The sequence below is a fragment of the Phascolarctos cinereus genome, unplaced genomic scaffold (assembly GCF_003287225.1).
Source record: "Phascolarctos cinereus isolate Bilbo 61053 unplaced genomic scaffold, phaCin_HiC Scaffold_7;HRSCAF=346, whole genome shotgun sequence".
Taxonomy (NCBI): domain Eukaryota; kingdom Metazoa; phylum Chordata; class Mammalia; order Diprotodontia; family Phascolarctidae; genus Phascolarctos; species Phascolarctos cinereus.
In genome coordinates, this window is record NW_027556180.1 from 93,380,467 (window position 1) to 93,395,085 (window position 14,619).

Consider the following 14,619-nt stretch of genomic DNA (forward strand, 5'->3'; position numbering starts at 1 on the left):
TGCTATTTCAGATTATAGCTATGAATCTTACCTTTTATTTTTAAAGTAAAGAATGCATTCTTGGAGGGTAGAAACTAGTATTTAGTCTTTGTAAACCTCAAGGCACCTCAGACAGAGATTATAATGCAAAGAACAGGTGTTTAAGAGCAAATTTTCTCAATAGTGCGTTTATTAAGCACCTATTCTATGCAGAGCACTGTGATGAAAGAAATGTAGATTTAGCCATGAAGAGATCCCTGACTTGATGGGCTTACATGGTAAGGAAACATAATGTGAATGCACATACAAGAGATTATGCTGTAAACACACCAGAGAAATGGTAAAATAAGTGCGAGGTTACTTGCTAGAAGGAAGAGGTTGTTGGCCACCATGGGGATCAGGAAAGGCTCTATGGAAGATGGAGTATTTAAATTGGAAATTCAACCAGGAAAGAGGACACCCTCAGCACAGGGATGGAAAGGTCTACCTTAGCAAAGGTATGAAAGCTGACTGGTGGAGGAAAGTCTGAGAAACACAGTTGTTTGCTGACTAGAAGCAAGAAATAGCAAAAACCGACATAGATATCACACTTCAAGCTTGACAATGTATTTTGAGCATGTTATCTCATTTGAACCTCCCAATGGAATGATATGGATAGCAACTGGATTGATATTTGATTGATATAAGGAACTCCTGGATGAGTAAAATCTCTCTCCCTCTATAGGCTTGTAACTCTTCCACACCCTGGAGTCTTAGAGAGCTGCTCAGAGAACTGAGAGGTTAAGTGAACTTGGCCAAAATCAGAGTCAGGAAATGTTGGAGGTGGGACTCTGAGGCTTGACTCTAGCTTCCAAGCCCCATTGCTCTCATGAGGATATATTGTGAAAATCATCAACCTCATTTTACAGACAAGGAAACTGAGGCTCAGACCATTTGAGTGGCAGACTCATGGTTCCGTAGCTGCATAGTAAAGAGATCTAATATGAAGCTAGGTTTCTCTGAATTTCAAACACAGAGAGCTTTTCACTCTATCATACTTCCTTTCATTCAGTGGAAGAGTAAGAGATAAAGCTGACATCACTTTGTGGACAGTTGCTCACCAGTCAAAGGGGTTTGACCTTTGTTTGGTAGGCAGTAGGGAAGCACTGGAAATTTTTGTGTGGAGAAGGGATGGGATCTGGTCTATACCTAAGGAAATATGCCTTTAATTGTTGAGCTAGTGAATGAAATGAAAAAGCCTTCTCTGAATCAGATAGTGCTAGATTCCAATGCACTCAATGCAGCCTCTAGACAAGCTAAATAAATGGTATGAGCTAGCAGCACTGTCACCAGTCCTTTCTAGCTGTATCAATGACAGAGGGAGGCGGTATCTGACAGCAGAGAGGATCATTGCATGGCTTTCTCAGTACTTTCCATTTTTATTGATTTCTATTGCTGGTTTTCTTTCAAGCCTTTGCTTTGTGCTACATGTCCAGGTGTCTGCTTTCTATAGAACCTCACCTAAAAAGGTGTGTCATGGTTACAATCCTTTCAGTTTCGTGCCAAGTAGAAGAATCACTTAGCAGCCTTCCCAACCCCTGTTACAGCTGCTTAGAGGCCATGATGTGATACAGAATTGGGAGAATTGGGAAAATCTCTTTTCTCTCACTTATGGAACTAATTGAGGACACCTGGTTAGGGAGGTGAAATGCTCTTGTCTTTTAATTAAGGTTAGAGGATGATAGCCTATAGCACTGGAAAGGACCTGGATATCATCTAGTCTCACTCTATCATTGTAGAGAAGAGGAAAACTGAGATGCATAAAGATGGAGTGTGTTGCCCACATTTGGCACCCAGAACATTTGAGATGTGTAATAGATGCTTGTTGATTAATTGATTGATTGAAAAGAGTAGAGCTTGAATTCAGGCCCAGATTCTTTGACTCCAAATACATGTATTTGTCTACCAGTAGTTATTGCATAGACCTTTGCATGACATGTCTGTATGGTTTCCATGGGGATAAATTCAAGTCTGTGAATAGAGGAAATGATCTTTGCTTCTGGAAATACTAAAGTTTTTTTTTCTCCATCTTAACTTCAGGAAAGCTCCCCAGTGGAATAGATTATTCTAGCATTTGAAGTTACTAAGAAAACCTTAGACTTAAAACATTTTTGGAGTCGGAATGAACCTCAGAGGCAATTTAGTCTAACTTTCTCTTTTTGTAGGTAAGGAAGCTGAGATTCAGAGAGGGTGAGTGACTTGCTCAAGGTCACAAAGCTAATTATGATCAAGGCTGCGATCAGAAACCAGGTCCTCTGACTCTCTTCAGTGTATCATACCAACCCTTCATTTACCTAGGTTATCAAGAGTCGGTGACTCAAGAAACAACAGAGGTCAGAAGTGTTCCTTAATAGCCAGGCAGGAAGTAAAGTATCATCAATTTCTCGATTAGGTTTCTTTAGGACTCTCTCCTGGGTCCCCACACATAGGCTTTGTATAACACCCCAAGCTGAGCTGGGTTGTTTGAGCAAATTGATCCCAGATTTTCTTTCACTTTCCCAACAACCTTGGACATACCTGAATTCCTGCCAAGCCACTTGGCTACTCTCCAGGTTTTGTTCATATTATATTTATGATGTTTGTATTAAAGTGACTTTTTGTCATGTTTTTAAATCAATTTCTTTCTCTCACTCCCTTTCTGTTTGGTTTGCTTGATAATGCAGAATTGAGAGAGCTTGGAAAATCCCCAGGCACCACAAAGTTGTGAGCCTGTGGAGACTTTAATTAAAGTTACTCCCGATTATGGGACTCTAAAATCTGGCCTGTCTGACTTTTCACTGCAGAGCTGCACAGAGTAAGGAAACCTATTCGCAAGTGTCAGCTATAAAAGAACTCTGGGCTCCATTTTTTCTCCCCTGCAGCTACAAATTTCCACTTCTTGTCCCATCCAGAACTCAGATTCAGTCAATATATTTACAGCATCATACCGAGCATACTATCATTTATTTTTGCTGCAAACAGCATCCTTCTTTTCTGCTCCATTTCACAGAACCCTCTGAACCAAGATAATTGGCCTTATCCCCATTAATTCTCTGCCTGGCCAAAAAACCAACTCACTATATCTTCCTATTGCTGAATCAAAGTGACTACATCCAGGCGAGACTAGATTGGAAGCTCTAGTGATAGATTTCAGTCATGAGAAGGCAAAGTGATCCAGTGGAAAGAGTGCTGGATTTGGTATTAGAAGACTTGGGTTTGAATACCTGTGTGCCTTCAGGCACATCACATCATTTCTCTGCAAGTCAGTTTGCTTATTTGTGAGGGATGGATGTGAATGAAATGACCTTTAAGGTCTCTTTAAATTCTAACTCTTTATGTGATTTTTTGCTTAGCACAGTGCTGGGCACATGGTAGGTGCTTAATGAATGTTGATTGATTAATACTCCAGTAAAGGTAATCTGTGAAAGGTCAAGAATGAGCTTCCTAGAGCCCAAGAAACTAGTGAAGGATTCAGCCTGAAGCTGTGTACCCAGCTGTCCTGATTTTCTTTAGCCTTTATCTAGAATTTGATAGCTATGGCCATTTAAATTTTGTTAGCATCATAAGTCAATAGTGTTCTCCTCTTGCTCAGATAAGGTTAAGTGACCTGCCCGTGGGAGATTATTATGAGGTCTGGATGGTATTAGTATTAACAGTGTATGGCATTAATAGCTTATAGCATTAATAGTAGATCTAAGATTAGAGCATGCTTCTCAGCAGATATCTGAAAATGGCATTTTCTAAAATGCCATTAACCACAGCACTTTTAAAATAGTCACAGTGGAGTTTTCACAAATCATTTCTGAATTATGGCTTCCCAAGTTCACTTATAGAGTGCTAAGGAGCTGCCCAGCAAATTCAGAGATGTTAAAAAAAAAACCAAACTAAATCATTACTACCCAAGACTACATTTGGGTAGAAAAACCCAACTAAACTGTTACTACACAAGACTACACTTGGATAGGAAGTAAATGGCTCATCCTATGAAAAATTCATAGCATCATAGGATTAAGAGCCGGAAGGTATCTTATGATGTATCAAAAGTTATCTAGATGAGGATACTGAGGCTCTTGAGGTTGAGTGACTTGCCCAAGGTCATGTAGGTACTAAGAAACAAATTAGGAAGATGAAACATACACAAACCCAGGTCTTCTAATTCTAAATCCAATACTATGTCATGCAGGTGCCTGGACTGACCTAGTCTCATCAGTTGTTCCTAATGGACAGGGAAGAAACTTCTCATTTTCCTTTTCTTTTATAGAAGACAAGAATTTCTCCCAAAGTTTCCACAGAGTTCATAAAGATCATTAGGATTTAGAAGTGGAGAGGATCCCAAAGAAGATCTAGTCCAATCCTCTTATTTAACTAGTGGCAGACAAAGGTTAGTAATTTGTTCAAGGTCAGACAAGTCAGAAATAGCAGAACCAGGCTTCAAACTCACATTCTCAGACTCTGTAGCCAGGATTTGTTCCACTGTCCAACACAAGGCTAGGGAATGAATTTGAAAGGGCTTATAGAAGCTTTCATTGATTGATATTTATCATGCACTTTTGGGCTTGTCTGGTTTCTGGGGGAAAAGCAATAATAATAATAATAATAATAATAATAATAATAATAATAACAATGGTAATGATAGCTAGTGTTTATATAACATTTTAAGATTTACAAAATACTTTACAAATGTTATCTCCTTTGATCCTTACAACAACCTTTGGAAGAAGATGATATAAATGCTAAATTCCCATTTTACATTTGAAGAAATTGAGGCAGGCAGAGGTTAAGATCCTTGCCCAGTGACACACAAAACTAAGAAATGTCTGAGGCCACATTCAAATTCATATTTTCCTGACCCCAGGCCCAGCATTACTATCCACTATGACATAAACAATCCAGATCTAACAACTATCTAGTCCGTAGATGCCCTGTCTTGGTGATGTAGACCCCTACAAAGATTATTCTTGCTGTTGTTGCCAAACCTGTTGCTGGATTGGAGCAATGCAAAACTGGTCATTTTCCCTTGTCAGATCTTAGATAGTAGGTGAAGGAGGAATGGAATGCTTTTTGAGCAGGCAAGGTAAAATGGAAGAAGTCAAAGAAGTTGGAATGAGAGATAAGAAGGAAGGAGGAATGGTGTCTTTAAGACTTTGGAATTAAAGAAGGAGTTTGACAGAGGCATGTGAGAATATCGAGAGCAATGAGGTAAGACGTGCTTCTTCAGGCCTGAGTAGAGGGTGAAGATGGAAGTGAAAATAAGGCTGAGTAAGGAGAGCAGAGGTGTACCTCACTGGCTGATGTTTCCTGTTATTTCTGTGAGGCGGCCAGGAGTCACGGACAGTATGGCATGGCCTTCCTTCCTGTGAATCACCATTGCTCTTTCTGAAGTGTGGGACCATTTATTTATTGTTCGCCATAGACTATGGTTATTGTTGTTGTTGTTTGTCCATTGTTGTCAAACTGGACCACAACATCAGGAAGGTAATGCCATGGCTGGCAAGTTAATTGGATTTAAATAGTGGAGTGCTATGAAAAGTCACCAGCCTCACTCTCTCCTATGGAGCCATCTGGGTCCGGTGGCAAGACATAGATCAGGATGACTGGAGTTGGCCCTGGATGTAGTGGGAGACCTTGGCCTTTTTAAGCTAAGATCTTTCCAGGTCTCAGTTTGACTGAGGCCATGCCTATTTGGTGATTCAGGTTAGGTAAGAAATGAGGCACAGAACGGCCACTTTTACCTAATCAAAAAAAATCGATCTGGGAGGGTTTCAGGCCAAAACAGAAACAATTGCTATTTATACTCACTTTGAGCCATCAGGGCCCAAACAATGACCAAATGAGGCTTGAGCTAGGACCTATTGTTGGCCAATCAATGAAAGCCAGAGTGATTTGGGTTTAAGGCACCGTCCTTAAGAAAGAAATCTAGTCTTAAAGTCCAACATATCTTGTGAGGTTTTAGAGAACAAAATTTATATTCCTTTGGGCAGAGCACCCTTAGGTAAGGGTATGATTCCCTGTGTGGACAGAGGGAGAGGAAGGAGGGAGAGGAGGAAGGGAGAGAAGTGAGGAATGAATGATTGAATGAATGAATGAATGAAGGAAGGAAGGAAGGAAGGAAGGAAGGAAGGAGGTAGTTGTGTTACCCAACTGAAACTGGCCAGTTGGGTTCCCAGTGGGGCAGCTACTACTGCTCTTCCTCGTTGTACTATGGTTATAACCAAGGGCACAAAGATCCCTTCTTCTTCATGTTGCTTGCCACTGAAGGAGGGATGAAAGAAAGGAATAGAGGGCTCAGTAGGTTAAAGGGCGAGACAATAAAACCAGAGCAGTTGAGAAATAGCATAGTGTGGTGGAAAAGCCATTGGACCAGATGGCATTAGTCTTGCCTCTGTGACTGTGTAACCTTGGGGAAGTGACTTACTTATGTTAATTTTAATTTCTTCATAAATCACATGGAGGTAATAGCTCCTACCCTGCCCATCTCATAGGAGTGTTTTAACTATAAAACTGAGTTGCCGCAATTGCTGGTGCCCTCTCTCCTTGACATTACTTTGTATGTACTTGGTATATATTTTGCATTTATGTTTCTGGAAACCTAAATTTGTATTATGCTTATTTGTATTACGTTCACATGGAAACTTAGATGTTGTCCTCTCCCCACCCCATATAGAACGTAGGCTCCTTCAGGGGTCTCTTATTTTTGTTTTTGCCCCCTCCCCAGTGCCTAGCATCGTAGTTGACACATAGTAGCTACTTAATAAGTACTTCCTGAATAAGTGAATGAATGTCACATGTATGTGCACAATGCATGTATGAGACTTGCTTGTGAAATGTCTTCATTTCAGAATGACAAGTCATTCCAAAACCATTTGTTGGTTTTCCAGCAAAATACACATTAACCCTGCCACAATTTAGAATTTGGGCACGTGATGGCTGAGTTATCTAAAACCTATAGCTTCATGGTAATGCCTGAATAAGGAATGCCTTATCATACTTTTCATAAAAGGACACGGCACTACTTGTTTGGGATATTTCCTTCCCAAGGTTCCATCAGGAAAGTTGGGTGGGGAGTAAATAACTGTGAATTCTATTTATCAGACAGAGATAAAAAGTAACCCTTGCTTACTACTACTCAGTATAGTGTAATTTAATAAATAAATGCCCTGGAAGAGATTTGAAACAGGAAACCCAGTTTATAGCACATGGAACCTCAACACAGTTTCTGTTATCATTAAACTGAACACACTGCTAACTTTATTTTAATAATTCATGCATTGTTTCATAAACAAAAGCAAACAAGCATTCATCTGAGAGATCACTTTTAGGGGAAGAAATAATAATTTATAATTTTATTTATTATTTCTTTGGTGGAAAGCAGTCTCTTGGCTGAGCACACTTTTTTATTTATGAAACGGGACATGCATTATTAAAATAAACCCATGACTCTGTTCAGCTTAATGATATGCAAAATTATTTGAGGTTGGGTACAGAGTGGTTTCATTTCTCTACCTGCTGTAATGGTTGGTAGGTTTTCTCACCCAGTTGCTGATTTATGGGAACATTTAAGGGACACGTACTTAATTCTGGAACAAAAATGCAGCCACATTTGAAAAATAAAGGAAAGATTTCTTGTAATAGTTTCACCTTTGAGCAGTCCTTGAAAAACCAAGAATGTGGGACTGTCCTCTGTTGCAGTCAGTGGCAGAAATTCAGAGACAAAAGCTGGGATTCCCCCCCCACCCCCATACAATACTAATCTTAGGCAAGTCATTGGATCTCTGCTCTTGGCTCCCACTCTCCTTATGGGCTTGGTAAGCTTCACTGATCTCCCCTGTGCACTTAAGCCAATGTACAACGAGTAACTCTGGCTCTTCTCCCTTCCATCCCCCGCCTGCTTTGCTCTGAGCAGCTTGGAGAGAGAGAGAGAGAGGGCGAATGACCTCAAATGTTTTAGAAATTGGATTTGCTATGTTATGCGATAAGCCGCCTTGCTAGGTATTTTTTACCCCTTTCTTTCTTTCTGAGAGAAAGTCTGAAATAGTTTTCAGAAACTGGGTAGTAAACTACTTGGATTGTTATTGCAAAAATACTGGCAGAATTCTGTTCTCTTTATAGCTCATGAACTATTTGGATTGGCAGTCATTACAGAATGAGAACAATGAGGAGGGCCAGATGCCTATCCTGAATCATTTATCCACGTTACAGATAGGGTGTTTTCCCAAGGATTGGCTAGATCATTGATTCTGGGGTCTTCTGTAATGTATACATTGTGTTAGGGTCAGAATGGGAAAGCTCCAGTATGTTTTTACTATATCCAAAAAGAGCAGGATGGTTCTCGGATGGCCATCCAAAATATATATGGTCAGTTGTTAAGTCAGTGGAGATTTTTGAAGGATGCTGTTCAGGTTCCCCCATCAAATATGAGAGAAAGTGTGTCATAGTAGCTAAGGTGCTGGACTTGAGTTCAAATCCTGCCCCTGACATTTACTTGTTATGTGTCAGTCATATCACTTTCATGTTTCTGTTCTAAGAAGCCTCACTTTTTTCATCTGTAAAATGGGACCAATAATAACTACACTGCCTACTTCACAGGGCTATTGGGGACCTCAAATATGACATAATGTAGATATCATGTTTTGCAGATTTTATATATAAATGTTAGCTCTTGTAATTATCTCTCTTTCCCGTTGCCTGTTTAAGGGTACCAGAAAATCCAGAATTAGAGGTTAATTTTAATCAGTTTTTAAGATCCCTCATTAGGAGGCAAATACTCCCTAAAAGGAGAGGACTCTTAGATTGTCATCAGCTAACATCTTTTTAAGGATTGGTTGGCAGCTTATTTGGAACAGGATGGGAATTTGGAAGGTACTGGGGAAAAAAACTTTCACTGCCTAATTTTCCACTGGGGATGGGTCACATTCACATAGGGCTTTTGGGTTTCCAAAGCACTTTACTCACAACTCATAGTGTGAACATTATTCCCCTTTTACAGATAGGAAACTGAGACTGAGTAGTTACATTGAGATGAAGCAGTAAGTAGAATGCTGAGCCCAGAGTCAGGGAAACATGAGTTCAAATCCAGCCTCAGACACTACTTAGAGGTGTGACCCTGGGCAAATTATTTAACCACTGTTTACCTCAGTTTCCTTAATGATAGAATAGGGATAATAATAGCACCTACCCCTTAGGGTTGTTGTGAGAATCAAATGAGAAAATATCTGGAAAGTGCTTAGCGTAGTGCCTGGCACATGGAACAAATCTTTGTTGCCCTCTTCTTCCTTTACTTTAAATGACTTGACCACAATCACAGAACTACTAAATGCCAGAGCTGGGTTTTTCTTGACTTTAGATCATATCATGTCAGCATGTTTTCCTACCTTAGTTCCTATATTTGCAAATAAATAAACAAACAAACACAAAAACTCAGAAGAAAGGTTGTAAAATATTTTCTAAAGAAATGAAGAACATTGGGTAGCCAAGCTGGAGGATCTTCACATTCATAAAGATGCAGAGGCAGCTCAGCATAACGGATAAACAAAGCTGGGAAGATCTGGGTTCAAGTCCTAGTTCTGATACATATTGGTTGTATGACCTTGGGCAGGTCATTTACTTTCTCAGTGCTCTAAGATTATTTGTTACAGAGAAGGTGCTGGCCTGCATTTGGTAGAAAGAGTTTCCTATTCCAATAAATTATAGGTTTAGTCCCTACCTCTCTTTTTAACATAGTGGAAGACAAGCTCATAAGAAGATTAAGCAATTTGCTTGAGGGTTGTAGCAAGTCAGCCTCAGAAACTGAAATAGAACTGAGGTTTTTGTCACTCCTCTAGAGTCCGGACTATTATCATTAAACTTCTACAGGAGATCGTTCATGACTTCTTTTGGTTGTTTGAATGTTATAACATCTGGAACTTCTGATTATTTTGTTCTAAAAATATTCATCTTCTTTTCCCATTGGATATAGGAAGTTGTGGTCACGGTGGTGTGGCGAACATCAGCAAACCTTTCATTGTTCAGCTTAATTGGAGAGGGGCTGCCTATAAGTATGGAGCCTGGGGAAGAGATTACACTCCAATGGAACCAACAAAAACACTCTACTGGGTGGCCCCCTTGAGCACAGGTGATAGGTACCTAGAATATTATCGACTTTACGACACTATGGATGACTTGCAGCTCTACAAATATGCCCGAGAGTTTCGAATCCAATATGGAGACGGCAGTGGTATGGTCATTTACAACAACTTCATGTACTTCAACTATTATTCTACACGCGACATTGCCAAGCTCGACTTAAACACCAACACTGTTACTTTGAGAAAGAATCTTCCCAATGCCGTCTATAACAACCGCTTTTCCTATGCTGGTGTCAATTGGCAAGATATGGACTTTGCTGTGGATGAAACTGGACTATGGGTTATCTATTCAACTGAAGCCAGTACTGGTAACATTGTGATTAGCAAAATCAATGACACTTCACTTGAGGTGCTAAACACTTGGCAAACCATGCAGTATAAGCCATCTGTCACCAACGCTTTCATCGTATGTGGGGTTCTGTATGCCATTCGACCTATGAACACCAGAAAGGAAGAGATTTTTTACTACTATGACACTAACACTGGGAGAGAGGGCAGAATGAGCATCATCATGGATAAAATGCTAGAGAAAATACAGAGTGTCAACTACCACCCCCTTGATCACAAACTCTATGTCTATAACGATGCTTATCTCCTGACTTACGATCTCAGCTTTCAGCAGGAATTACAGTGACCTTGACAGGTAGGAGGGAAAGAGTTAAGTGGAGCTTTTCTTAAAAAAGTGAAATGCTCCAATGTCTCTGTAGCCTATTCACTTATAATCCAAGTCGAGTTTGCTTAATGATATTTAGATCACTTTTTGCATCTTCAGAGATATGTTAGGGGTTTGGAATAGTAGTATTTCCAATGAATCTTATTTTACCTAATTCAGCAAACATTTATTAAGTGCCTACTGTATGCCAAACACTGTGCTGAGTGCTAGTGATAAAAAAAAGACAAAAACAATAGTCCTTGTCTCCAAGGAGTTTATATTCTATTGAAAGGATTTTGACACATACACAGATAAATAAAAACAAAATATATATACAAGGCAATCAACAATATTTTAAAGAGATAGATGACATGAATAATTGGGGAATTTTCAAAAGCTTCATATGGGAGTAGTGCTCTACATGACCTGTGCTTTGTATCTCACTGATACAAGTGTTTCATGTATCTCCTTGGCACAGCTAAGAAAAGACAAATCTATAAATCTTTGGTCCAACCTAGCAACGGTTTTAACTAATTCAAGAGATTGAATTTCTGAAAGATGAAACACTCATAACACTTACCTCATGCACAGCAATAGTGCGTGATAGCAATGCTTCTGTTTTCCATAGAAGTAGCTTATTCCAGTCAAGACCTAGTGACCTTTGTATTCTTTTTGACACTGAGGGGGAATGAAAGGCCTCAGAGTCACTTATACCTTCATTCAATGTACATACATTATTTCTTCCCCGTTGGGGTGCTTCAGACATAAGGCTAGGGATTTTTTGCAGAGATCCTAGCATATTCTAAAGCCCAGATTTATCTGTGTATGTGTCTGATAATAAGAGCATTAATGATAAAAACTAGAGAGTTGTACTGGAACCCAAAGGATCTGCCTTCACTCTTCTATGCAAGAATGGAGAGGAACATGTCCTTCTGAGAGCTCTCTAGTATTACAGGTGATGTGGTTCTAACTGGAGACTTTGAGGAAAGCAGCCATACAGTGCTTGAGACCGAGGCTAAATCACCTTGCTCTGTCACTGATTCGTAGGATTACCTAGGAAGCTACTCCACTCCTGTAGTAGAAAACTTAATTTTGGTGTTGAAATGTCTAGGTCTTAGTAAGGTGGACTGCCTTCAAGACTATTTTGTATGGGGCAGCTAGATGGCACAGTCAATAGAGTACCGTCCGTGGAGTCAGGAAGACTTGAGTTCAAATCTGCCCTCAGACAGACACTCACTAGCTGTGTGACCCTGCATATATTACTTAACCCAGATTCCCTCTGAAAAAACAAACAAAAAAAGCACACAACAAAACCTATGTTATTTGGCAGATGCTCTGCTTTTGATGTATTGGATTCACTATAGGCAAGTACTCTATCCCCTGCTTCTCCAGCACAGAAATCTTGGGACTCAGAAACAGTCACCTCCCTGAGGGACTATATCTACTGTTTTGTCATTACCTGTGGAACCTGGTATAATGTCATGCACTGCATCAACAAACTGTTTTGAGCTTCTTGCGGAAAGGCACTTCTGCAGGTCACGCAGAATGTTGAGAATTCATTCCGGCTATTTGTAGGTGAGAAGTAGCTTGCTGCAGTGGATAGAGATCTGACCTTGGGACTGGTAAGATTTCAGTCCACGTTCTGCCTTTCTGGGTAACCCAGGCCAGATTACCTGACCTATTATCATTCTAGGATACTTTCTAAGACTTCACATTACAGAGAAGATACTGACCTGCATTGGTAAAGGAATTTTCTTCATCTGAACGTTCCCTATACTACTAGAATCTCAGGTCTAGTCACTGTCCCTGTCCTTGTACTGTCTACAGGCAAGCCACTTAACTCTTATATGACCTGTTTCTCCATCAATAAAATAAGGCTGACACTAGCCACCTATGTCATAACTTTGCATATAAGGCAGCTTTGAACATAAGAACTGAAGAATCACTGGCCCATTCTGTTTTGCCTTCTGTGGCACAGGCCATATGACAAATAAAATTAAATTTTTTACTACTCAGCTCCTCATAAACTTTTACTTGTTCCAGGTGTAGAAGCACATGGATGATGGTGTGTCTGACATAAGGTGGTGTAGGGCTGATGGTAATATTAATCTACTTTGTTTCTGTGATTTTTGATCATGTGATAATGTATTGAAATGTAGTTGAGAATTTTAATGTGAACAATTTTAATTCAGTTTTTGTTAAATGCTTTAAAAATGGGTTTCCCTCTTCCCCTTTTAGAAATGCAGAAATAATAAGGAATGAAAATTTCACCATTTTTCTTGGTCTATACTTGTTTTATGGAAAAGACTATGGGGGCAAGAGGTGGAATGTATTTCTTCAGTCAATGGAATAGTTAAAAGATATACAGTCCTGTACATTTCTCTATTGCCTCTGTCCATTTTTTCTCTCTGATGACTTAGCATGTGAGGATAGGTCCTCCAGTTCTTTTTAATAAATGGTTAAAAGTGCATTTTTGAAAAATCTTATTTGAACATCAGGGATCAGTGCATAGGGAGGGATGATGCCACCCACAGCTTCCTGCTGTCCTTTGCCTAGTGATGGTATTTCTTTGCAAGTCCTAGGATTCAGCTTACTGACAGCCCCTTCAAGTTTCATGTTATCAACTACTTCCCCCCTTTGTACTAGGTTTCCAGTAACCAGCTGACTCTTCAGAGGAAGAATGCAGTCTTTCCCACCATCTCCCGATTTTCCTTGCCCCTATGAGGCAGCCCCTCACCATCCTTAGTGTTTAAAAAGCAATTACCAAGCATTACAGGGAAAGCCTTAACACCTAGAGTGTGGAGGGTGGGTGGCAACAATAACAGCTTTTTAAAAGGGTAAGATTGATAATATATAAAAGTTCTTAGAGGGTGAACCATGACTCAATATGACAACCACAGAGAATTAGGCTTCGCCATTTCTTGGCTCTATTTGCCTTCCTTTTCATGTCTTGTTCTTGATGTTTAATTCAGTTTTAGCTTTCTAATAATAGTTATTTAATCCACCAACAAATATGTATTAAGCACTTACTATGGGCCAAGTACTATGTTAAGCACTACAGACACAAATAAAGGGAAAAACACAGGTCTTGCCCTCGAAGAACTCACATTTTAAAGGAGTAGACAACATGCAAAAACCAAATTGTACATGCAAGATATATACAGTGTAAATGGAAAGTAATCTCAGAGGGGAGGCACTAATGTGGAGGTGGGGTGGAAATGGGAAAGTCCTGCAGAAGGTGCGATTTGAGCTGAGTCTTGAAGGAATCCAGGGAAACCAGCAGGAGGAAGGAGAACATTCCAGGCATGAGGGACAGACAGCAAAAAGGAATGGAGTTGAAAGATGGAGGAATAGCAAGAAGGTTAGTTATCACTGAGTCATAGAGTGTATTAAGGGGAATAAAGTATAAGAAGAATGGAAAGATAGGAAAGGGCCAAGGGGTGAAGGAATTTAATTGCCAAATAAGATTTGATATTCAATCCTGGAGATAATGGGGGAACCACTGAAGTCTATTGAGTAGGGATGGGTGTGGAAGATGTGACATAGTCAGACAAACTTTAGGAAGATCATTTTGGAAGTTGAATAGAAGATATAATGGAATGAGGAGAGAATTGAGGTAGGGAGACCAACCAGAAGGCTCCTGCAAGATCCAGGTATGAGACAATGAGGATGTTCATCAGGACAGAAGCTGTGTGGGTGAAGAGAAGAGGATATAATATGAGAGATATTCTGAAAGTACAAATGACAAGAACTGATGACTTATTGGATATGGTAGGGTAACCTTTATCTCTAGTGTTACCGTATGTAAAGTGCTTTAAATACATTATCTCATTTGATCCTCAAAAA

At 39.8% G+C, this 14,619-nt stretch overlaps 1 protein-coding gene across 1 annotated transcript in view; it reads left to right on the forward strand.

Moving 5' to 3' along the window:
• OLFM4 (olfactomedin 4) overlaps window positions 1–13,241 on the forward strand; it is a 38,555-nt gene extending 25,314 nt beyond the window's left edge. Inside the window, exon 5 of the mRNA XM_020977031.2 lies at window positions 9,953–13,241. Within this exon, the coding sequence (XP_020832690.1) occupies window positions 9,953–10,755 (803 nt within the window). The 3' untranslated portion in view covers window positions 10,756–13,241. The remainder of the gene's footprint in view (window positions 1–9,952) is intronic.
• The last annotated feature ends 1,378 nt before the right edge of the window (window positions 13,242–14,619 follow it).